The sequence below is a fragment of the Notamacropus eugenii genome, chromosome 5 (assembly GCF_028372415.1).
Source record: "Notamacropus eugenii isolate mMacEug1 chromosome 5, mMacEug1.pri_v2, whole genome shotgun sequence".
NCBI lineage: Eukaryota > Metazoa > Chordata > Mammalia > Diprotodontia > Macropodidae > Notamacropus > Notamacropus eugenii.
In genome coordinates, this window is record NC_092876.1 from 7,413,804 (window position 1) to 7,439,824 (window position 26,021).

Genomic DNA, 26,021 nt, shown 5'->3' on the forward strand with positions numbered 1-26,021 from the left:
AATTGTAAAAGAGGACCAGAAAATCCAGTGAAGAAAATAATGCCTTGAAAGGCAGAATTGGCCAAAAATTCACTGAAGAGAACTCCTTAAAAAGTACAATTGGCCTATTCAATTGTAAAAGGAGGTACAAAAGCTTTCTGAAGAAAACAATTCCTTAAAAATTAGAATTGGGCAAATGGAAGTTAATGACTAAATGAGACATCAAGAAACAATTCAAAAGAATGAAATAAATAGAAAAAATGAACTCATTTCTTGTGATTCCAAAAGCTACTGAAAAGTTCATTATGGCATATCAAGTCTCAACCTTCCTTGATTCTTCCCTGTCAAATGAGATTTTCTACACTGTAAATATTTTCAAGTATATTGAGAGAAAATACAGCATAATGAATAAAATGTTTGACTCACAGGCAAAAGTACTTGGGATCAAACATTGTCTTATTTTAGGAGGACTGTAACTTCTGTTAGACTTTACCATGCATAAGGTTCCATTTGGACAGCTAAATGGTGCAGTGAACATGGTACTGAGTTTGGAATCAGGAATATTCATCTTCAGGAGTTCAAATCCAGCCTCAGATACTTATTAGGCTATGTGATCCTAGGCATGTCACTTAACCCTATTTGCCTCAGTTCCTCATTTGTAAAATGAGCTGGAGAAGGAAATGACAAACTATTCCAATATCTTTGCCAAGAAAACCCCAAAATAGGATCATAAAGAATCAAACACTGCCAAAACAACTAAACAACAATAACTAATAATAATAACCCTAACCTTAAATACCTCTGACTCTAACCTTAACCTTACCTTGCAGAGGTATTTCTGAGGCTAAAATGAAATTATAAAAAAAATTACAAACGTTAAAGGAACATAGAGATTTTTACCATTTTGCTATTATTATTGGAAATTAATTGAATTGACTCATCCAAAATCAACTATCAATTAGGAACTGTTAAAGGATGTATCTATACATACACATACATACATGTATGTGTATGTGTATCATATACATACATATGTGTTCATAAAAATGCATGTATATATTCATTTGTATGTCTGTACATCTACATAAATCTATCTATCTATAGTTGGAGGCAAATCTAATATCAAGCGAATACTAAGGAGGTCATTATCATTACTATTTAACATATTTCTAGAAATGCTATCTTTATCAATGGGAGAAGAGAAAGAAATTGAGAGAATAAGCATAGAAAAAAGGAAAAATATATTCTTGAAAACAATATGATTAATTACTTAGGAATTTTAAATAACCAAGAATAATGACAGCAATAAATTCAGCATAGTTAAAAATACTTTTATAAATACTTGATTTAAACAATAACTCCAAATAATAGCTTAGTTAATCTTAATTTTCATAAGTGATAGCCAAACAATTTTAGCTGAAACTTCCCTTTCAAATATAGACAAAACTTGGAAGTGTATGATGTCTTAAACTATAGTATTTCAAAATATTACAAGACAGGGTCAGATAGAATTATCCAACACCTTCCTAACCCATTCTTTTTCTCTGACAGTACAATTCTTAATCTAACAACATCTAGATTATAAGAGAAATCACTTTTCTAACAACACAGGTGGTACAATTGCTACCAAATTATACAATATAAGAAAATTTAAAAATATGATAATGTCATAAATAATTACCATGTATTTAAATTTGAAACAAAACCAATTAATTACCCATCAGTTGGCCTTAATTTAGTCAGAGGTGATTGTAAATTGCTTTACACAGGAAATTATTCATCTAAACCACTGGCATACTGATCATATCTAAGAAAACCTATATAAGTTACCTAGTGTGAAGCAATTACATTTAAACAGTTAACATTTGGATAGCATTTGTCCAACACCAAGCAGCATGTCAAGCACTTTATGATCATGTGGTCTTCACATCATCCCTGGGAAGTGAGTTCCACTATTATCCACTTACAGAACAGTAAACTGAGGTAAATAGAACTTTCTTGGTGCCATACCATTAACAAGTTTCTGAATACCAAATAACAATATCTTTTTGTGCTAAATCCTGATAGAAAGAGCATTCTCAGATACTGTTCCTATTCCTTCGGGATAGATTTTGACTTAAATAAAATCAAATCTGGATTTATAATTGCCAATGATAAATAATTTAAATTTTTTAAGTCCAATACTATTGGTCTTTTAAAAGAAAATATTATTTATAAATTCATGCATTCCCTTAAAAAGACATGTAGATATATATACCAGGAAATGCACATAAAGTTTTACAATTTGAAGTCACACCTTCCCCCACCAGCTCAAAATGTGCTAGGCCAACACTCCAAGACCAGACTATACTGCTGTTCCTAGCCCAGGCCAAAAAAAAGACCTAAGGAATTTGAATTAGTGCTGACAGGATGTGGTAAGTTTCCCCCAGACAGAAACCTCCAGAGCTTTAATTACTCATTTAACAGTAACATTTTAAGATTTTCTGTAATAATCACAGATGACAATAACCAATATATTGACCATAGCCAATATTTATGTAGTATTAGGAGCATATAATCAGGTCCCATTTTGCCCTTCTTCTCCTCCCTATGACATAATATTTAACATTCATGCCTCCTGTCCCTGGGGGAACAGGAACATTTCTCTCTTTTCTACTCTTGCTTGATTATTTGGACATGGTCATTTTTCCTGATGGGCAATTTCCCTTAATAATTAAGAATTGTTGAAGATGATTTGTACATGGTACAAAAGTAATTACTTCTCCAATTACACTCCTAACTCCCCTGGAAGTCACTTCCTCTTGTCTCTCACATGACAAAATAATCATAGCTCTGGGGACAGAAGCATTCAGATAACTCGGTCCCCAAAACTATGCCAGTACTCTCTCTCACACATGCACACGCACACAAACATACTCAAACCCATAAAAGGATAAAAAGTCAATTGAAATCTGGGCTTTCATCACAGCAGTAAACACCAGTCAGGTGAGTACCATTTATGTCTCCTTCTTCTCTTTACAGTCCTAGAAACAAAATACTTATTCCAGGAGGGGATTATGGAGAGAAAGTGTTGCTTGCTGCCTTGTCATACTTGCTTCAGAAAAGGGTTTCTGAATAAACTCTGAAACAGGTGCTAGGATTTGTCCTTGGGCTTCTAGGGCAGCTATACCTGTGCCGAGCTCTCTCAGCTTCTAGCATCTCATCATCCTTCATTGGTATTGTTGCAATGACACCTGACTGCTTTTCCTGTCTCCAGTATCCCCTGGATCTCATTTCTGTAGATGACACCAGAGGAATTTTCCCTAATATCCTTCTCACTACATCTCTGTTCTGGTTTCTCCACTTCTATACTCTTTAATTTTCTTCTATGTGATCGGATCTGCTATGATGTAAGCCCTACTGTCTCCTGACTGCCCCATGTAGTCTGAGATCTTGGAATCCCTTCTCCTTCTCCTTCAATGGTCTCTGCATCTTTCTTTTGATGTGAATATCTCTGATATCTCCTACACTTCTCTTTTTCCTTTGGGGCCCTTCTGATGCTTATGTTTCTCCTCTTTCTTCCCTGTTTTTTTTCTGTGCTTTATCTTTTCCTCTTGAGCATCTTAATTATATCTGTTTTTTCTTCCTCCTCATAACCTCTTTCAGATAATTTCTTCCATCTTTTGTACCTTTCCTGCTTATAAAAAGACTACTCCAATTCCATGTTTTAGAATATCTTGGGATCTCTTTTCTCACCACTTACGTTCTTATTCTCAACTACGGTCTTCTTTCTATAAAACGTCCTTAGTTTCCCCTTAATACTAATATGTTCTCTACAAATTTACCTCACTCTCTTGCATATAAATTGCACATTTTTAATTGTATGTTGGTTCCATTTTATTGTGAGCTCCCGGAGGGCAAGCATATTTTCAACTTTCTTCGTATCTTCTGTGACTAGCACAGTTCCATGCACATAATAATTGTTGAACACTGCTTGTTGACATTTTCTTGTCCTTTTCTAGCCACTCTTTGAGTTAGAATGGCTGATGGGACATCCTAGTATAAGGCATTTTATTAGCATTACTGTTCCTTTGTCCTCACCCTGTTATAGAACAAGTCTCAAACTTGTCAAGGGCTGTCATTTCTAAATCCAAGTTCCCTGCAATGAGTGGGAGATAGTCAGCTGAAAAAGTTTTCCATTTTCTACTGATTGAACATAGGAGACTCAGGATCCAGGATTCACAGTTTGGGGATGAAGTTGGGACTTTGGAATTGTAGGTAATGATTCCAATTTTTTGGTATACTCCAATATTATTCTTGTCCTATTCTGTCCATGTTCATTGATCTGGATTATCAGTTGGGTGAGGGGGAGGCTCATTATAATCTGACTTTTTTTCCATTCTCATCATCTACATATAGAGAGGTGGCGAGATTTTCTGCTTTCTATGGAAATAAAGTCAATAATGGCAAAAAATGCCAATGATAAATACATATCAGTCCCCTTCCCTCATTTACATTTGCTATGATTTTCTATACCTCTCTTTCTCTCATTAGGTTTACTTCTATATCTCCCTCCATATTTACTTTTATCCCTTCCATTCCATAATAAGCACCTTCCCAGTGGTGCCTTTCTAATTCAGGTCCTTCAACTCTGAGCAATTGCAAAGCCCCTCCACCCCTAATTGGCTTTCACCCTGACAGTTTCTTTTTCTGGAACCATCTTCTACATGTTGCCAGATCGATATTCTGGGAACATCACTTTCATATCCCCACTAGACTCCTCAAATGAGTTAAAAGGCTCCCCATTTACTATTGGAAAGCATCGTGAGTATAGGATGAAAAGCTTTCTCCTTCCTATCACTCAAAATATCCATAATTTCACCCCACTCTACATCTCCTGGTTTTGGATCTCCTCACTCCCTCAGAGCTCAGGATGTCAGCCCAACTGCACTATTCCTCAGATCCTAGATATGACTTCTGCTTCCTTCTCTCACTAGTTTTGTGAATGGGGTGGTGATTGAATGTTCTTCTTAGAGTCCTAGGACCCAATTTAAAATTTTGCTTCTCTCACGTATACCCTGTGGATGCTTAAGGGAATCACATCACCTTGACAGTCTTTAATATCCTCCTGTCTAAAAAATATTAGGGGATACTTTAAGTGCCCTCCAGTTCTATATCGGTGACTCCAGATGATTTCTGACACTTCTGTTTTCCTGACATATTCATCTACTGAAATCCTACTTATTTATTAGCAGCCTAATTCAGTCACACTTCTCACTCCAGCTACATGAATGTGACCTCTCTCATCTTAAGTCATAACTTTAAATGCATATTAAAACAATACAATCCCAATGTTAAGCTATATCAGGGATGCTCTCAGGATTCATTTAACTCTTAACGAACTGGAATCCCCCTCTCCCGAATGGGATCCTGATTCTGCTCTTGCTTGAATACCCGCAGTCATAGAAAAGTCTTCCAGAAAACTCCAGTTGTTCGGATGTTTTTCCTCACCTAAATCAGAAATCATTTTTTGGCATATGCATTTTTGCCCCTTTTTTCTTACCCAACTCATTCTTTATTCAACCATCACCAAATTATTTTCCTAAAACAGTTCCAATCATGTCACTCCTTACTTAACAAACTCCAGTGACTCTCTATGACCTACAGGATGAAAAAGCATAATGTTCTGCTTAGCATTCAAAGTTCTTAATAACCTGTCCTACTCCAAGCTTTCCAGTTTTCTTACACTTTACTCCTCGCCATGTGGCCTCCTGAGTGTTGCATGAACAAAACACTCCATCTCTCCACTCCAGATATTTCCCCTGCATTTCACCTATGCCTGGAATGACTCCCCTCTTCAACCACATCTACTGACTTTCTTGGTTTCCTTTAAATCCTAAATCAAATTCCATCTCTTACAGAAATCCTTTCCCAATACCTCTTAATTCTAGTGCTTTCCCCCTGTTAATTACTTCTTACATATCCTTTATAAAGCTCACTTTGTGTGTGTGTGTGTGTGTATGTATATATATTTGCATGATATATCTACCATTAAATTGTAAGCTGCTTGAGGACAGGGACTGCTTTTTGTGTCCCCAGTCCTTAGAATAATGTCTGGGATATAGTAGGCACTCAATGAATGTTTATTGATTTGTTGATTGATTTTTTTGCTCATGGAACCCTTTGAGAATTGAATGAAACTTATGAGAAAGTTATAATAATAACCTCAAACATATAAATAAAATAATAACCTCAAACACTTGAATAAAATGTGGAAAAGTTAGAATAATAACCTCCAACACACAAATTAGAGAAGTTTTAGCAATAACCTCAAACAAATAAATAAAATATAGAGGATTACAAAGGAAGTAAAATATATTGAAATATATCTTTCGGTTTACAAAATAAAAAGTTCATGGACTCCATAGGAAGAAGCTCTGTTTTAGAAACTTTCACATAGAGCAAAACTAGGAATCAGCAGCGAAATAAATTACCCAACATCATTAGAGATGATAGAACCAATATTTGAGCTCATGTTTTGTAACATCCAGGACTCAAGTTTTTTTTTTTCCAGTAATGAGATCCCAGTTTCTTCCTCTGCCTGCCGTTTAAAAACAAGTAAATCAGTCAAAACCACTTGGCACTGGCAACATTTCAGAGACCTGATGACAGCAATTGTGCCAGTTCTAAAGTTCTTCTATCTTAGGTTGATTTTTTTCCAGTGTTTTTTAAGCAGTCCTTTCATGGCATGTTCTTCAGCGCCGTAATGACACTGGCTGCCTCTTTCTCAATATACTTGTCTGCGACATTCTTTATACCTGATGCCCACAACATGTATTTTTTTGTCAGGTCAGTGGACCTGACGACCAGTCACATAATGTGACTGATAATTCAGTCAAAGGACACGCTACATTTTTGCTGCCATGTCATACTTTGGATTCACATTGGGATTGAAGAAAAAATAAAATCATGTTGGAAATTTTTCTTATTTTTTCCTAGTCATTGCTACTTCATTCTCTTCTTGTTCAATTGACTTTTGCATTTAAGTAGGATATCTGGAAGATTTTATACTCTATAGGGAATGTGGCCTTGGATTCTTCACTGGATTACCTACATAGCAGTGTGACAGAAGGGTAGTAAGCATGCTTTCCTGTTTTACATCTCATTTGATATATGTCATTATATTTTTCATTGAACCTTGCATAATTTTTACATATGTATAGAAAACAGCCTATAGATAATGGGAGAGATTTTTAAGGTATATTTTATTGCACCAAATCAAATGTTTTTGGTCTAGTCAACAAAGAATTGGCACAGTGGCACCTTCTACTCTTCATATATTTCATTCATTCAATTGTATTAGTTAGTCAAAGAATAGTTAAGTGCCTGCTCTGTGCCAGTCTTAAGTTCCAAATATTCAAAGAAAAGTCCATGTTCCCAAGAAACTCATACTCTAATGAGTGAGACAATATTCAAACACACATACACATATATGTATAAACACATATACAGCAGCTAAGTGATACAGTATATGAAACACTGGGCTTAGAACAGGAAGTCTCATCCTCATGAGTTCGAATCTGGCTTCAAATACCTACCAGCTGTGTGACCCTGAGTAAGTCATTTAACCCTGTTTGCCTCAGTTTCCTCATCTATAAAATGAACTGAAGAAAGAAATGGCAAACTACTCCGGTATCCTTAACTAGAAAACCCCAAAATGGTGTCATGAAGAGTCAGACATGACTGAAACAACCAGGCAACAACAAATAATAAATTGTCACTATTATTACATACCCATATATAAGTATATGTTTGAAAAATGATAAAGCCATTTTCTCCAGGATCTTATTTTTTTTTCTTCATGGAGGACCCTTGAACAAATTTTTTTCAATTCATTATAATTTACATTTACTTTCCTATTTAATTTATGGTAAGAATGTTGACATTGATACAGTCCATTTGCACCAGTCATATCTAACTCTTTCTAGAAAATTATCCTTTTCAGATGTTCCCCAGAAATTGAAGTCAACTTTCCTAGTCTATACTTTTTTTTACAGTTTATTATGATCTTTTGTTGATGAGGACAACCATTTCCCTTTTTCAGTTTTTGCTCCCTCTCCTATAATTCATGGCATTTTCATTATCATTGAAAGTGGCTTTACAAAGATCATCAGTTTTTTTCAATACCTAATTTGTGATTCATTTGTACCAGATGATGAATTCATGAGGACAACTATCACATCTCTTAGTATATCCTTCCTTTTCTTAAGTATCAGCTCCATGTCAGCCAATTTTCTTCTGCTGGCTTTGGCAACCGTAAAACCTTGCCTTTTGTGCATAAACAACAGACAGAAAATATTAATTGACTAGCTCTGTCTTCTTTCTGTCGTCTGTTATTGTCACTCCACGTACCTCAAGCAGAGTTTCCATCCGAATGACTCTACATATTTGTCCTAATACATATGCAGAAAACGTTTTTGCTGTCCTTGACTTCTCGTACCAACCTAAATATCTTTAAATATCATATAATTATCATATAATTAATTAAATCTCATGTGTTTAAGCTTTCTTAGTATTTTATAACTTTCTGCCATACCTTTACATTCATCATTTCTTATTTTGCGTCATGTTCATCTGATATACATTTCACTTTTAAGTGTATATTTGTTACAGAATTCACTTCAAACCTGCATTAGTTTCATTACATAAATTTCATTGTTCCTAATTATTGAAAATCTTAATCTCTTCGAGTCTCACCTTCCATACTTACAAAATAAGGAGTTTGGACCACACAACCTCTAACTTTTTTTCCAAATCTAAATCTGTGATGCCATAATTATCCTTTGCAGTAGGTGTTAGCACACAATTACCAACTATTTTTAATGTTGAATTTATCACAAATGCATATTATGAATATTGCAGTGCAAGAGGATCATATATATCACATCCCATGATGTGATATTTCTACTTGACTTTGAAAAATGATAGTCAACTTTTTCCAGTACCTTATTTTTTTTCTTTCTGGAGGATCTTTGAACAATTCTTTTTCATTTCATTATAATTTGCATTTACTTTCCTGTTTAATTTATAGTAAGAATGTTGACATTGATACAGTTCATTTTCACAAGAAATGTGTTCCTTAATGTCTCACACCATCTATACGGAGGTAATGAGTGTAGATGCTTTAAAAATTCTGTAATTTTCATTACACTTTGCCTCTCTTTTCTTTACTTTGCTTTTGGTGCTATAGAAACAATAGGTGATGGACAACCCTGAGTAGTGTATTTTCTTTATTTTGGAGGTTGCGTGGCCAAAAATCTTAAATTACCAAATCTGAACCTATTGGTGATGAACAGCCTGTTTACTGCTCACTAAATAGGTGGGGCTTTACAAAGGAGACTCAGTTTGTTTCCAGGTCTCTCCCTGAAGGTTTTCTAGAGTAGTAGGGTCTACCATAACCTGTATTCTGGCATGGTCTCAGAGAACCCAGGGGTCCCTGTATTTCAAGATGAAACTCTGAACTTTGAAAGTAATCATGCAAAGAAAATTAATTCAATTTTGAAATAAAATACATTTCCTCTGCCTTCTGATTCTACAAGCTCATTGTTCAATATCTTTTGCCCTCCTATTTGTGTCTTTTCTTTTAAACACAGACAAACTTTTTGCAGCTATGATTCTTAAAGACATCACTTTTGTTATTTCCTCTTACACTTGATAAGATTTAATCTCCTGTTGGGCACAGACTTTTTTTTATTTTGCGTTCCTATCTACAGCACCTTGTACGTTACTGGACAATAATTGGCACTTAAACCCTTCTTGATCTGCTCATTGGTTCTTCACACTTGTTCTGTTTCCTTCACCATGATAGTCTTTGACCTTCATATGCCAAAATTTACACAGAATTACTGAACTGATGGAAATTTAGGGGATTTTTTGCTGTTTCTTTATAATAAAGCAACAATGAATAGCTTAACAGCACATAGGTAAGGGTTTTGTTTGTTTTTAACGATAACTTTGTTAGGTTAAATTATTGGATGAGTTTTGCTCTAAATAAAGATTTTCAACCAGTGATACAAAATATTTCAACCAATCTCTAGCCCCATTAGCAATGGAATAAAATATCATTTTTCCACAGTCTGGCTATTATTCAATTTTATCATTTTCCTAAATTAATTTGGTCAGTTATTGTGGTTATTACTATTATCTTCATTGTTACAAAATTCTATCATGATTTCAGATTTTCAAAGCACTTATATTATCATAGTTAATCCTCATAAAATATTGGTGTAGTAGCTACTATTATCCACATTTTCTCAGAGAGGGAACTGAGGCTGAGAGATAACAATTATCTTGCTAAGGTTCATAGAAGTAGTAAGTGTCTGAGGCAGAATATAAAATTAAGTCTTCTGACCTTAGGACTAACAATCAATTTACTGTACAAAAAGATCATTAACCATTTACAAAAGATAACATGTCACAGACACGTTTTGCACCGTAACATATTAACAATACCTTATCCCTATTATTGCCCCTGAATTTCTGTACCAACATAAACTTTCAAGCTGTATTATTTTTTGGCTATATCATAATTACATTGATCATATTTTAAAAGTACAATGTAGAAAGGCCACATGACCAAATGATTATTTGGGATTGAACTTGGTGGGGTCTTTTCTCCCTGCATCATGGTTCTAACCACTCAAACATAGACATAATTCTGGTGCCACAACCATATTACTTCCTGATATTTAGCCAAGTTTCCCACCTGACTACCAATAAAATGTCCGGGAAGAACAAACCACATTCAGTCTTTTCTTTAGCTCAATGCTACCAATTCTTCCAAAGAGGTTATCCCTAGCGTTTCCCAAATGGACACCCATTTTCTATAGTATCACCCTTCAAGAATTTAACAGCATTATCATTTTTCTCTAGGTCCTTCTGATACTGATCATAATTCTTCTCAAGATCATAAGAAAATTATGGTTAGTGACGTGCTTATTGCAATTATCTTATTAATTCAGATGGGAGTTGGAGTTCTTGGGAATTCCTTCCTCCTTTGCCTTTACACCTTCGCTTTCCTTACTGGCCACATGCTGAGGCCAATAGACTCTATTTTGGTTCACTTATTCTTGGCCAACTGCATAGTGCTTCTATTGAAGGGAATGCTTCAGCTACTTGTCAGTTTTGGTTTGAAAAATTTCCTGGATATTTTTGAGTGTAAATCGATCCTTCACATTCACAGAGTGGCCCGGAGTGTTTCCCTCAGCACTACATGTCTCACCAGTGCCTTTCAGCTCATCATCATTAGTCCCAGTCACTCTAAATGGGCAGAATTCAAAGCAAAAGTCCCAAAGTTCATTGTCCCCTCCTGTCTCTTCTGCTGGTGCTTTTACCTGTTGATAAATTTCATTTTTCTGGCCACTATAAATATGTCAACATATGTGAGTAACAACACAAGGATGTGGTATCTGGGATATTGTTCAGTTCCATCTCCTACCTCATTTGAAGCAACACTATATGCAATATTTTTTTCTATTCCTGATTTTGTGTGCATTGTATTTATGATCTGTGCTAGTACCTATCTAATGATTCTCCTGCACAGACACCATCAGCAAATACAACACATTCACAATCCTCATCTCTCTCCGAGAAGTTTCCCTGAAATAAGAGCCACCCATACCATTCTCTTACTAGTGTGCACGTATGTCTCCTTTTACTCAGTTAATTCCATTTTGTCACTTTCTATCTTTCAGCATGATAATTATCACCCTTATCTCATAGCTATCACCTATTTCATGACTTCATGTTTCCCAGCCATCAGTCCTTTCATGATGATTGCCTGTGACTCCCAAATCATCAGATTTTGGTGTGCTCTATGGTATAGGAAAAGCTCCAAACACTATCCTGTCCCCAAATATATCCATGTCCAACATCTTGTTCTCAAATTCTGAAAGAAAAAAAACAGATTCATGTCAGAAGGAGCTAAAGGAGAACAAAAACATTTACATCAGAAGATATTGGAACTTAAGACTAGAAAAGACTTCAATGATCATGTATCCAAACACATTTCTCTTTTAACATGTGTCACCTTAGTCTACACTTTGAGTGCCCTCCTCACACAGGTAGTTAGTCATGTCTTCAACACATACATTTTGATTCCAAATACACTTTTCTTTCCATCAGACCACAATAAGGCTTATATTGTTGGGAGCAACATGTCTCACTTCCTTATCATCATTTTGAGATACATCAACCAGTCCTTCAAGGACTTTGAGAGGAAACTTGGTATGGTGAAAAAAGTACTGGACTCAAGGATGGAAATGCTTCTGATCAAATATCTTCTCTGTCATACAAGAGATAACTTCTTTAAATGCACCATTGTCAATAATATGGAAGTGTCCACCCATTCTGGAAAGCAATTTTGAAGTACGTGCTAAAAATCAGTAAACTACCAAAACCCTTTGATTTCGTATTGCCATTAATAAGACCATACTCAAAAGACATCAAAGAAAGAGGAAAGACAGCTATGATTTACATCACCTCTTTTTGTAATAGTGTGTAACTGGAAATTAAGGGAGCACTTCGCTATCTGGGAATTGGTAAACCAATGATGGTATATGAATGCAATTGTATGTTAATGTAATTTAATAATTTATGAAATGGAAAGATTCAGAGGAAGTCAGAAAGACTTCCACTACTGTAAGGGGCCCAGAGGGTCCCAGGGGGGTGCTGGTCAGAGGCAAAGCCTGTTCCCGTAGGAAAGGTGCTGATGCACACCCCAGCAGAAGCTCTCTGTGACCCTGGAACCTGATGTTCCTGCAGATACTGATGTCCCGTACAGTAAAGTTACAAGTGAGCCTGGGAACCCAGGAACTAGCTTCAGGAACAAGATAAGCTTCCTTACTTACTGCAGGCGTAAGGATGTGGAATAGTCATGAGATGGTGAAGTAATGGGATGAGCTCAGCCTGTATGTGATTGGTGGTTACAGCCTTTATAACCCCTATTACAGCTGAATAAAGAGATGTTGCTTGGAGTTGCTTATCATCTTGTCTCCAGTCTCCTTCCTTCAAAGCTCACAGATCGCTCAACCCACACTGACAGGCATGTAGAGACCTGTTGGTCAGGGGCACCCCAGGGGGCTCGGGCCCTGACCCCGAGCACACTACCATATCTGTTTCCAGCCTAGCCCCTACAGCCATCACCAAGGGAAACAATTTACCAGGAGAAGGGGCCAGGCTTCCAAACCAACTGTTAACCAACTGCCACACAGAGGACAGCCAAGCCAACCACCAGAAACAAGTAGGCATCCCAACCTTGAAGGAAAGTCAGGACTCAGCATATGCCAGGCTCATCAAACCACCATCACCTCTTTGAATAGCATCTCTCCTCAGACCCTGATGGAGCTAGCCCATGACTTTGAACTCAAAAACTTAGGAATAGCAATGCTTTTAGTCCAGTACCTTCACTCATCAGTCTGCAAATTCCTCTGTGGAACTGATGTCAAAAATTGGCTACTGTAGATGTTCTAGACACAGCAACTGAGACCTAGAAAACAAAGTTCCTTGCACTCTCAAATGTTTCAGTGCCAGAAACTGGAATTATTTTATCCAAAGTTATATTTAAAATTATATCTAAAAAGAAGCATGAACATCTGCTTTGCTACTGCACTCTAAGAACCCTTTTTCCATTTGACTTGGAGCTGAAACTTTCAATAAATGTTGCTTCCCCTTCTTGAAAATACGATCTTCCTTTAATTGTATCCCTAGTGTTTTACAGAGTACTTCACAAAGAGTAAGCACTTAATCAATGATTCATTCATTTATTTATTCTTGTTCAGCCCTTGTCTAAGTGCCTGACACATGGTTATTGCTTAACAAATGCTTACTGTTTGCTGGACATCATATACCCGTTTTGAATTGGTTGTGCTATATAGCATAAGATGGTGTTCTAAGCTTAATTTCTGACAGAATACATTTTCATTTTCCTTGTAATAACTATTAAAGAGAGCTTTTTCCTAGATCATTTGTTTTTGCTGATTTATTGAACACTGTGAGTTCTAGATTTTTGTCCAGTTTATTCCATTTATCTGCTTTTCCATATTTCAACCAGCTCCAAATAATTTTGATGCCTGCTGCTTTGTTTTCTAGTTTGAGGTCTAGAACTACTATTACCCCTTCCTTCCTAAGTTTTATTTTCTTATTATTTATATTTGCATTCTGGATCTTTTGTTCATCTAAATTAATTGTTATAATGTATTTCTAGTTCCAAAAACTGTCTCTTTGGTCATTTGGCTAACGTAGCCTTAAATATGTAAATAATTTTTGTAATAGTGTCATTTTTTACTATATTGACATAATTTATTATAATTGAAACTATAGTGACATGGGTTTCTCCTGTCCATTAGCAATAAATATCCATCTGAGTGTTCAAACTGTTTTTTATTCCTTTAACAGTTATTTGTAATTGCATCTATAAAGATGTTCATTGTGTTTTGGTACACTGACTTGGATATCATTTGTGCATTTTGAGCTTGACTTAAATGAGACTCTTCTTTCTGCTATGGTCTCCCATGTTTTGTCATTCATAGCAGATTAGTAGATAAGTAGAGAGAGACAGATACAGAGGTAAGGAAGTCGGTAGGATGGAGAGATAGATTATGGATGGATAGGCAGACACATAGATAATTTGTTAAGCACTTAGTGATAGTTACTGTACTAAGCACTGGGGATAACAAAAAAACACAAGTAAGAAAGTCTTTTTGCTGAAGGAGCTTTCATTCCCATGGGGGAATGAAAAGCAGAGAGAGGGGTGGCAGTATAAGCCAGAAACATGGAACATGGCATGGAGTAGGCCAGGAATTGAAGCTTCTACAAAATTAAGCAAATACCGACTTATTGGAGCTGAATGTCACAAGGGCAGGTTGTGTGCGTGTGTGCATGTGTGTATGTGCATGAGTGTGTGTGCATGCATGTGTGCATGTGCATGACTTGAAGTAACAGCAAGGACCCTGACATATACAGAAGGGCCTGCTGTCCAGGTTCTCAGACCTACTTTTCTAAAAGGAAAGGCAGCTTTTGAGGGCGTCAACAATCACTTTAATCAAGCACATGTATCATTCACTTAGTTCAGGGGGAAAAGTCAGCACCCTGAACTTCAGAGAAAATACATGCAGAGGAAATAAAGACCAACAGACAGGGCTTCCAACTGTCTGAGAGCAAGCAATACATACATTGCAGATCAACAGACAGATCCAACTGTCTGACTATACATGCATACATAGTTACCAGAGAGAGAAGCATCAACACCTGGGTTTTCAAAGTGGGTAGTAGAGAAGGCTCCTTAGTGGCTGCCCATAGTCTAGTCTGGCTAAACGAACACTTCCAATGAACAATCCCCAAAGTAAAACCTCACTTCAGAGTATTTATACACTTTTCAGAGCCAGAGGGCATCACAACCCTTGAGAACCAGTGCCTCATTAGAAAATTAACAAAAGGCATGAGCTTCCCCTAGTCAAGCTTCCCTTAATGTACAAGACCATTAATGGGTGGGGAAGACCTTTAATTCTCTGATTAACATTACATTTGATTAGACCTACACATCCCTGGGTTACCAATGGAGATGAGGTATAGCTGGGTTGAGGCAGTATGGCAAATACAAAGATAAATATGCTTCAGACTTTTTGTGGGCATATTTTGTAGCCTGTAATTTATTATGTCTCAGAAAAAAGCTCATCAAAACAGTGATGCAAATTATGATCTAAGATAAATAAACAATTAAAAGAGATATGTCTAAAAAGTATAGTTAAGGGAAATATATTGTGCTTAAAGGTGCCATAGATAATGATGTAATAAATAATAAGTAAGAACTGAAAAACAACAGCTATAGTCTAAAAGAAGAAGCTAGTTAAATTACAGGGAGAAGTAGACAGCAAAAATATGATGCTTGGGGACATCAATGTATCTCCTTTATATTCATGAAAGAAATTAGAGTTTTAATGAACTGTTAAAGGGGTTCAATATCTGTTGCCAAGTCTGTAGATTTCAACTGCTTAACATCTTTCACATGTATTCCTTTATCTCCTCTAACACTATTGACACCTTGGTGTATCTTATCACACTTTGACTATTGTAGTAGCCTGCTGGTTTGGCTACCTGCCATAAGTCTCTCCCCACTGCAGTCTGTACTTTATTCAGGTATCAAGAGTGTTCTTCCTAAAGTACAGGTCTACCAATGTCACACACACACACGTGCACACACACACACACACACACACACACACACACCCCAAAATCCAATGAGTGCCTATTACTTCCAAAACTCAGATATAAAAATCTCCTGTTTAACACTCAAAGCCATAACCTGACCTTTTCCATACCCATAAGATTTTCTTAAACCTAACAGCCCACCAGGCACTCTGCAAATCAGTGACACTGACTTCCTTGCTGCTCCTCACACATCTAATTCCAGGCATTTTTACCAGCTGTACTCCATGTATGGAATGCCCTTCCTCCTTATCCCCACCTGCTGACTTCACTGACTTCCTTCAAGTCTCAGTTAAAATCCCACCTTCTACAGGAAGTCTTTCCTAATCTGTTAACCATGTTTTATTGTTCTTTTTTTATATAATAAAATCCAATTGAATAAACATTAACTAAACACCTACTATGTCCCATAAACTATGCCAAGTGCTCAGGATACAATTAATAAAAACAAAAATAGTCTCTGCCCTTAGGAAGCTTGCACTCTAAAAGAGAAGGCAACACACAAAGGGAGTCAGGAAAGTGGGCAGGAGGATTCTTAAGAAGTACTCTAGGTATTTAAACCAGGGAGAGCAGTAAGTGAAAAGTGGAGAGAGTTGAGCATCCAGTTTCTGGCCTCCATAAAGGAAGGCATTGGGAGGAGTTTGCAACTCCACCCTCCAGATCTCCAATAAGAGGTAAGAGGAGACCAAGGGAGATGATGTCAATCAAGGCTTGAATTAGCAACAGGGTGGTGAGTATAGAAGTTATGAGCTTATCCTGGAAGGGATCTATTATTCTGAGGAGTTGAAACCAGACAGATCAGCAGATGCATAGTGAAATGAGAATGAAATGATATGTTTTTCTTGTATGAGAATTATAAGACATACTCTTTATGTTAAAAGATTAGTTGCAATAAAGATTGGTTGCAATGTTGCAATACTCAAGTGTTAACAAAAATAGGCTGCCTTTTCATTCTTTTAAAGTAAGCCTCGCTATAATTTCTCTTGGATAGATGTGTGTATATAATATATATGTATATCATATATGTAATATATATATATGTAACAATACCAATTATAAAAAGCCCTTGATCAATGATTTAGAAATATATATTTGGTGAAGGGCTTTTTAAAATTGGCATTCTTATTTTTAATATTATGTAAGAACACAGTAGCATGCAGGAGAGTCAAGGAAAACAAACCTGAAGATGCTAAAGAAAGGTATATGATTTGTAATGGTAATTTAAATGGAAAATCTTTCATATTCATTAATAGGCCCATGTGACCTGCCTCGGTCACATGGAAACCTGAGTTACATGAGTCTGATTCCCATGGAGTCTGTGGTGGGAGGAGTTTGCTGCCTGGGTGGAACAGGAAGAGGCAAAGCTGGAGCAGAGCTGAGAGGAAGTTAATCTTGAGAGCAGCCAGAGCTAGGAAGGATGCAGGCTGCCGGCTAGTGTGAGTGAAAGAGCTTGTTTGTGATTTTGTTTAAGGAAGCTGGTTTGTGGGCAGCTTAGAGGAGGAAGGCTTGGGGCTGGTGTTGTCCTCTACATTGTTATTGTGTATAGATTTTTGTTACTGTGATAGATTTTGGCTTTCTGGTGTCTAAATAAATGTTTATCTTCTGCCTTCCATGAGGAGAGTCTGTGGTATTTCCCAATTCAGAATTGCGCTGGGATATTCATGACCACAGTAGGCAGTGTGAATATCACATTGGAGCTACATGATTCCAGCTACTTTATCTGTTCTCTGGGTACAGATTTCAAACCATGTCTAACTCACTTTGCTACACATTAGAAAAACAAGTGGGTATAGTAGTTTAAGTGATTTGATTGCTCCACCATTACAACCTAGGTTGACCAATAATATTCCAATCCTGAATCTGTAAGTGGAAAGAGGAAAAAATGTATTTAATAGACAAATGTACTGTTTTAACACAAAAAGACATTTATCTCCTTGTCTTGGTGACCTTGACCAAGACATTGACCTATTTCCTGAGATAAAAATATGGATGGTAGAAATATAATATAACCATCTATCTACTCCTAAAATTCTATAATTATTTAAATTTCATTTAATTCCTATACATGAGCAATGTTAATTCATAAATGAAAAATAATAATGTGATAGAGAAACTATTGATCCCAATTCCATAGACCTAGTCTAACTATAAATCCTTCTATCCACAGTTGCCCAAGCTGAGGCCAGTAACTCATTCCTCTGAAATGATTATTTCCCCACTCACCTGCCCTGCTTGTTTTGCTTGTCACTCCTGAAGGACAGATACTCTATCCCTAATATCTGAGTGTATGGTAAAGACTCACTATCCCTACCCATATGGGGGGATACACACCTCTCAAGAAAATCTGCTTCCTTGAATGGCATCAGGTTCCCCCTTATCAATTCTTGTACTGCAATGCTTTTTCTCCATTCTTACAAAAACTCTCAAACAGAAAAAGGGGAAAAAAATAAAACCCATCCCATTGGCCTTTACTCGTCACTTTTATATCAATCTCTAGGCTGTTATTGAAAATGTCCACAGCATCTCTTCCACTCTCTCCACACTGAAAAAAACTTTATCTTGGATTCACGTTCCCAAAAATATTATCTGACTGTTGTGTGAATATGTATTTTCTATCCCCTGAAGTATTAATTCTTTTCTGCAGACTTCTTTCACCCAAATTATTTTTATCAGTCGTTTGATGTATAACCATAAATGTTTTCATTTTATTCGCTGTAAAAAGAATCTTTGTAAATTTAAATAATCCTCATCCTCTCTTATATCCATAAAAGTGTTGATTTCGTTGCTGAAACATGTCTTGCTAATTGCATCTGTTTATTTTTGTAATTTTTTGTTGGTTTAATTTGCTGGAAATATTTCCTGATCATCTCTGGTTTCTTTGGAAGGAATGCATGATTCTTTTTCTGTTAAAAAAAATCCATTTTTAATGAAGAATTAGGCTTTGAAGAAGAAATTATTATGGAGATAAAACTAATCTTTATGTTAGTGAATATCCTATTTGAATCTTTCTTTTTCTTTTTCATAACCTAGGAAGAGAACTGCAGGATTGGGGCTAATTTCCCTTTGAATTCAACTCAATTGATTCAGCAAGCCTTTCCTACCTACAGAATAATATGTAACTAAGCAACCCATTATGCCTTCTTTTTAATGGTCAGGCAAGCTAAACATGGAAATGCTGGCACTTAATGATGAATTCAATGACTTAGAAACCCATGAAACAAAGAAATGTGTAAACTGTTTCCAATCTTTGATGATTTCCTTCAGTTTTTGCGCTGAGTGGCAGAGAATTGGCCAGAGGATCCCAAGAATCCCATAAATTTTAGTCTCTAAACATTGATTCACTTGGTCATTGATGTTCAAAAAGTGAGATTGGCATCTGATAAGTAGCTATAGTGCTGGAAAAATTGAAGAATGTCTCACTTAACTTTTTCTTTAGCAGTGAAGTCACAAGTCAGAAGAAAGTTGCAACTTGTAGAAAGTGGGATTTTAGTTGGGACTTCAAAGAAGACAGAGAGGTCTATAATCAGACTTGAGGAGCAAGAGCATTTCAGGCATGGGGGCCAGTCAGAGAAAAGTGCCCAGAGCCAAGAGATGGCCTGCCTTGTTCTTGGGATGCAAGGAGCCCAGTGTCATTGGATGGAAGGCAAGGTGTTTAAGAGTAAGGTGCGAGAAGACTGGAAAGGTGGGGGGACTTTGAATGCCAGAGAGCTTTCCATTTGCTCTTAGAGGCAATAAGAAGTCACAGAAGCTGCAGGCTCCCCTTCACCCTGCAATTTCTACCCTGATTACTTCTCTTCAGGTTTCAGACTGAACTAGTATCTGGAACAAAAACATCATTCTACTCTTACTCTGGGTTAGTGTCTGCTCACAATAACTTTCTTTGGAGAGAATCTTTCTGTTTGTCTACTCTTTCAAACTATTTCCTGACTTTGGATTTGATGTTAGGGTTGCGCTCTGTTATACTTCTAAATGAAAAATCTCGGCTGTTCTTGTTGCTGCTTTCATGAGGTATTTTGTGTCTTGTGTTATTCTAGGCTTTTGGGGACAACTCAGCCTGGGGACCTGCAAGCTTTCATTGCTCTCAAAGAGGTCTGATTGCTGCCCCCAAATTTGTCTGATCTCTGCAAATTTGTAACCTTGGTTTGGAACTAAGAAATAGCATAATGTTGCTGGATTCAGTTCCTATCAGCCAGCTGGGAAGCTCTGATTAAGCATCTACTATGTGCCAGGTGCTATGCTAAGCACTAAGGATACAAAAAGAGCTAATCTATGTTTTCAAAAAAACTTACAGTCTGATAGGGGAGACAACATTCAAGCAAATACACACAAAGTGAGCTAGATACGGGATAAATAGAAAATAATTAAAAGAGGGAAGGCACACTTACACCTGAGCAACGCAACAGGAATAGATGCCGTCTGGAAGCTTTGATGCCTACCACACAATTCCCCAGATCACAGATCCAAGGCTGACTGAGAAAGGGATATGCACCAAGGGGTGGTATGGAGAGAGTGGGAACAAGATATAGGTGCTAGGCTAGCTCAGAAGTTCAGAAATGAGCATCAGTTTAGCCTAATACCCAGAAAAAGAGCAGGGTCTCAGTTCCAACTTGTAGCCCAGTCTAAAGTCTTGAAAAGACTGCACTGAGCAGTTAATGTTCATGTGTAAAGAGTGGAAACAAGATTTAGGAAGGAAGTTTAGAAGCAAGTAAATATCAGCTTGGCCTAGATATTACGCCAGAAGAGCATGGACTCATTTACGACTGTCGGCCCAGTCTAAATCCTGTATAAGAATAATGAGGAACTGATGCAAAGTGCAGTGAGCAGAACCAGAACATTGTACGCAATAACAGAAATTACGATATCATGATCAACTGAGAATGACTTAGCTATTCTCAGCAATATAATGATGCAAAATAATTCCAAAGCACTTATGATGAAAATGGTATCCACCTCCAGAAAAAGAACTGATGGAGTTTGAATGTGGATTCAAGCATCTTATTTTTCACTTTCTGTAATATTTTTCTTTTGTTTCCTTTGGGTCTATGTCTTCTTTCACAATACAGCTAACATGTTTTGCATAATTGAACATGTATAATCTGTATCAAATTGTTTTCTGCCTCAGGGAGGGAGATGGTGAGGGAGAGAGAGAGAAAATTTGGAACTCATTATTTTTACATAAATGTTAAAAATTGTCTTTACATGTAACTGGGAAAAAATGAAATATTAAAAAAAAGAATATATAGGGTCGGAATATAAGACCTAAGAGAATTTTGTAGTTCACAAAGTGAGTCTGAACCAGCAGAGCTTCCTAGCTGGATCATAGTGTCTGAATCTAGCAGCATTTTGCTACATTTTTACATCCAAATAAGTCAGTAATTTGCAAAGTTTAGTCAAAGGAAAGAAGTGAGACATTGCCCTGGATCAGACCACTTTAAGATCACTGAAAACTTTTAGATTCCCAGCCTGAATTGTCCCTGAAAAGCCTGAAGAAACACAACAGGCAACACCCCAAGAAAGTGACAAGACAAGCCCAGATTTTCCATCTTAGAAGTATGACAGAGCTCAGCCCTAACATCAAATATAAAGTAGGTTCAATGTTGGAAGAATGGACGAACAAACAACTCTATCATAGAACATACATGTTTAAAATTTTAAAAAAACTTCAAAGAATAGGCATAGATGAAACTTGGCAATGTCACCCAAAAGTTGATCCATCGAAAATCAAAAGCAGGTACCAGGTTCGTGCAGATATGGTAGAAGCTTTCCCAGCTTATACTCCTATATAAGTATACTCCTGTATACTCTGTGTTTACAGGAGTAAAATAAGAATTCCACTCTCCATGCTATTATTTTATATAAGTCTAGAAAAAACCAATAGCTATTAGACAAGAGAAAGAAAATAAGAGCATAAAAATAGACAAAAAATAAATAAAATTAATTCAGCTTCAATAAAGTTATATATCTACATAGCAAATCCACAAAAATAAACATTTCTGTAAAATAATAACAAAAGCTAAGCCATAATAAGCAAAAGAGTAGTCCCTTCCAAGTAGCTACAAAATGGATGAAACAGTTGAGGCTCAATTTGTTAAAACATATGAAATGTTTGATAGATTCAATTACAGGTTGCTCTTTGGTGATTGGTTGTTGTCCTTCATTCTCAAAGAGGATCAAAATGACATCACTACGCTAGAGTCAAGTTTCAGTGTGTCCAGCTGTGGCTGATCAGACCAATATGAGCTCGAGTGCTGAATTCTCTACCACAGATAGGGCACAAATAGTCCATATGAACATCTGCAGTGGATGCTCTAAATTTGTGCATCCTGTATTTCCTTTGAGCTTTTTCAATTCTACTTTACTCATAGAGCACAGTACTTTCTCTAATGTGGGCATGCCATGCTGAGTGGTCCTGTGCCAGTGTCTCCCATGTCACACAATCAATTCGAAAGTTCTTGAGAGAGAACTTGAGAGTCTTTGTATGACTTCTTCTGACCATCATGTGAACGTTTGTCCTGTGTGAATTTTCCATAAAACAGGTTTTTGGGGGGGAAGCAGTCATTTTGCATTCAAACAGCATGGTCAGTTCATTGGAGTTGTGCTCTATGAAGCAGTTAGAATGCTTGACAGTTTAGTTCAAGTAAGGACTTCAGTGTCTGGTACCTGCCAGGTGATTTTCAGGATCCTCCTAAGAAAATACAAATGGAAGTGATTCAGTTTCCTGGCATGGCACTGGTAGACTGCCAGGTTTCACAGGCATACAACAACGAGGTCAGCACGATGGCTCTGTAGACTTCAGTTTGATAGTCAGTCTAATACCTCTTCTCTCCCAGACCTTCCTTCAGAGCTTCCCAACACCGAGCTAGCTCTGGCAACCTGTGCATCAACTTCATTATCAATGTGTACATCCCTGAAAAGTACACTACCAAGGTAAGTAAAATTATCTACAGCATTCAAAACCACTCCATTTGCTATAACCAACGGTTCCATATATGGATGGTGTAATTGTAACTGACAGAACACCTGTGTTTTCTTGGTGTTAATTGGTAGGCCAAATTAGCACAAGTAGCAGAGAATTGATCCATACTTTCTTGCATCTCAGCTTCAGAGGCTGCATTGAGTGCACAATCATCCACAAACAGAAAATCATGCACCAACATCCCCTCCACTTTGGTCTTGGCTTGTGCCTTTTCAAGTTGAAGAATTTACCATCAGGGTGGTCCTTAAAGAAATAAAGAACAATTTCAATACCTAGGAACTGTTCAGTGCTCATGGTTGGGGCGTGCCAATAACATTAAAATTACATTATCAGAGTGACTGCAGTTTTAATGCTGTACCAATCCATTTATCAAAAGGGTATTTTACAAAACTTGATAAAATAATAGCAAAAGTCATTTGAAGAAGCAAAATACCTAAAATATCAATGGAAATAATGAAAAGATGTTAATGAAGTGAAAGGAGCACTCCCAAATTTCAAACTATATTATAATGAAGCAGTCCTCAAAACTATTTTTTCCTGGTTCAAAAAGAAAGATATAGACAATAGAACAGACTAGAAGACAAAATCAGAAAAAAATGGAATTCAGCCTAATGTTCAATAAACCAGGAACTGCACAATTTATAGAAAGGCACTCTATATTACTAGAAAGCAGCCTGGAAGAAACTGGCCTTAGATCAAAACCCTCCATCATATTCAATAATAAATGCGAAAATGAACTGTACAACATGCCAGGAACTGTGCTAAGCTCTGGGGGACACAAAAAGATGCAAAAGAAAGTCTCTGCCCTCTAGGAGCTTATAGTCTAATGGGGCAGACAACATGCAAACAAATATATACAAACAAGCTTTAAGCAGGATACAAAGGACATAATTAACAGAGGGGAAGTACTAGAATTAAGAGGGGTTAGAAAAGGTTTTAGTTGAGATTTAAAAGAAGTCAGGGAAGGCAGCTGGTGGAAATGAGGAATGAAAACATTCCATACATGACAACAGCCTTCTGATGAGATGTTTTTGAACAGTCCTTCCTCACTCAAAACAAAGTCAAGTGCAAGTCATGTCATTATTTCTCTGATGGCATGGTTTTCCTTGGCAACGAAGGACGAACACACACTTTTGGAACAGCCAGAAGGTCCGTATCACCGGGTCGAAGAGTATGTGTCAGGGAGTAAGGTATAAGAAGACTGGAAAGGGAGCATTCTGTATTTGATCTTGACAGCAATGGCAGCCACTGGAATTGAGTGAGGAGGAGAGTGAAGTGAGTTGATCTGCCCTTTAGGAAATCACTTTAGCGACTGAATGGCGAATGGATTGGAGTGGCCAGATACTAGAGGTAGGCTGTCACACCTATGGTAATAATCCATGTGATGCAATAATCCATGAGGTGATGAGAGTCTACACAAGAATGATGGGGGTATCAGAAGGGCAAAGTGAGTGTATTTGAGAGAGGCTGCAAAGATGTGATCAACAAGTCTTGGCAACAGATTGGATGGGGCCGGGGGGCAGGGGGGGGGGGGGCGCAAGGGGAGTGTCCAGTATTGTAATCTAGGGAGGGAGCAAGAGGATGGTATTACTCATGAAATACAGAGTGAGGGAGATTTAGGGAGAAAGATAGATCATTAAGAGTCAGCCTCTTTTTGTGGACACTTTATTTAGCAGTACTTATTTAAGGGAACCCTTTCTGATCTACAATTCTCAGCTAAAGTCTGTAACCGTCTCTTAAAGCTAATATTACGCAGCTTTCCAATTGGTAATTATTTTGTCCCACTCTCTCCAGCTCAGCCATTTCCCTGAGTTTCCAGAAGATGGCAATGTTACTTTCCCTAGGAAACCATCAACTCTAACAAATGACTTGAATGGAAAATATAGCCCCTATGTGCCAAGCCTGACGCATAGAAATACATTATATGACCCTGACAAGTATTGCCTCTCTGTTCCAAATTCCATGTAGGTTCAATGATTAATTATTGTTTCCCCTAAATGTCACCATTCAGAAAGCATCTCCTATTCACATCTAAGGGATGGGCAATGGTGGGGTTGCAATCATTTCCCATCCTTACTTTTCAAACTTTAGCCTGACAGGTAATTCTATATTTTTTATTGCTGTTTCCTGAAAATCTAGGAAAGGGAGTAATAAGGATCCCCTGATTGCTACTCAAGAGAGGAGCACTAGAGTTCCTAATGCCAAGAGGCAAATTGAAACTTGGAGGCATCAGTATATTTGGTAGAATGAAATTCAATATAGGAATATTTTCTTAAATATTTTACTTAAAAGAAAAAAAGGATAGGTCAAATTTGGGGTCAGAGAGGGGAGATGGAATACCATATTAAAAAGCACATTAATGTAAGAAAAGCAAGTATTCATAAAAGTGAAAAACTTTAGGATAAAGAACAATGTAATGAGAAACAGGAAATATTTTTATTGAATAATACTATAGAACTTCTAGACAGAAAGAGCAAAGACACAAGTTCAGGAAATAGATTATAACCCTAGCACTGAGGCACATGTAATAGTGATCAGGAGATTCAAATATCCAGGTATCTTCCAAAGCTTTTTCTCTGAAAAAAAAAATTTAAAGAATAGTCATTCTTTGACTCACCTTCATAACATTTTTGTCTTTACAAAGGTAGGTGATCTGATAAGGGATAATTGTACCCTCGAAATTTTTCTCAAAAGGATATAGAAGTGGGTGCTTGTGTGAAAATGATGAAGATCTTAGGAGAAAAAGAAGTATAGTATAGACTAAAATTTCTTCAGGGAAAGTCAGTCCAAGAGGGAGGGGAAACTCTCAGGGATGAGATTCTGA

General features: G+C 36.9%; 1 protein-coding gene across 1 annotated transcript; it reads left to right on the forward strand.

The window, feature by feature from the left end:
* Window positions 1–10,937: 10,937 nt before the first annotated feature.
* On the forward strand, window positions 10,938–11,909 carry LOC140507317 (vomeronasal type-1 receptor 4-like). Its single transcript, XM_072615431.1, has one exon. It carries the CDS (start codon window positions 10,938–10,940, stop codon window positions 11,907–11,909), a length of 972 nt encoding a protein of 323 aa, XP_072471532.1.
* The last annotated feature ends 14,112 nt before the right edge of the window (window positions 11,910–26,021 follow it).

What these genes read in the sequence shown, in the direction of transcription:
- LOC140507317 (XM_072615431.1), top strand. Translation starts at nt 10,938, where the DNA reads ATGGTTAGTGACGTGCTTATTGCAATTATCTTATTAATTCAGATGGGA.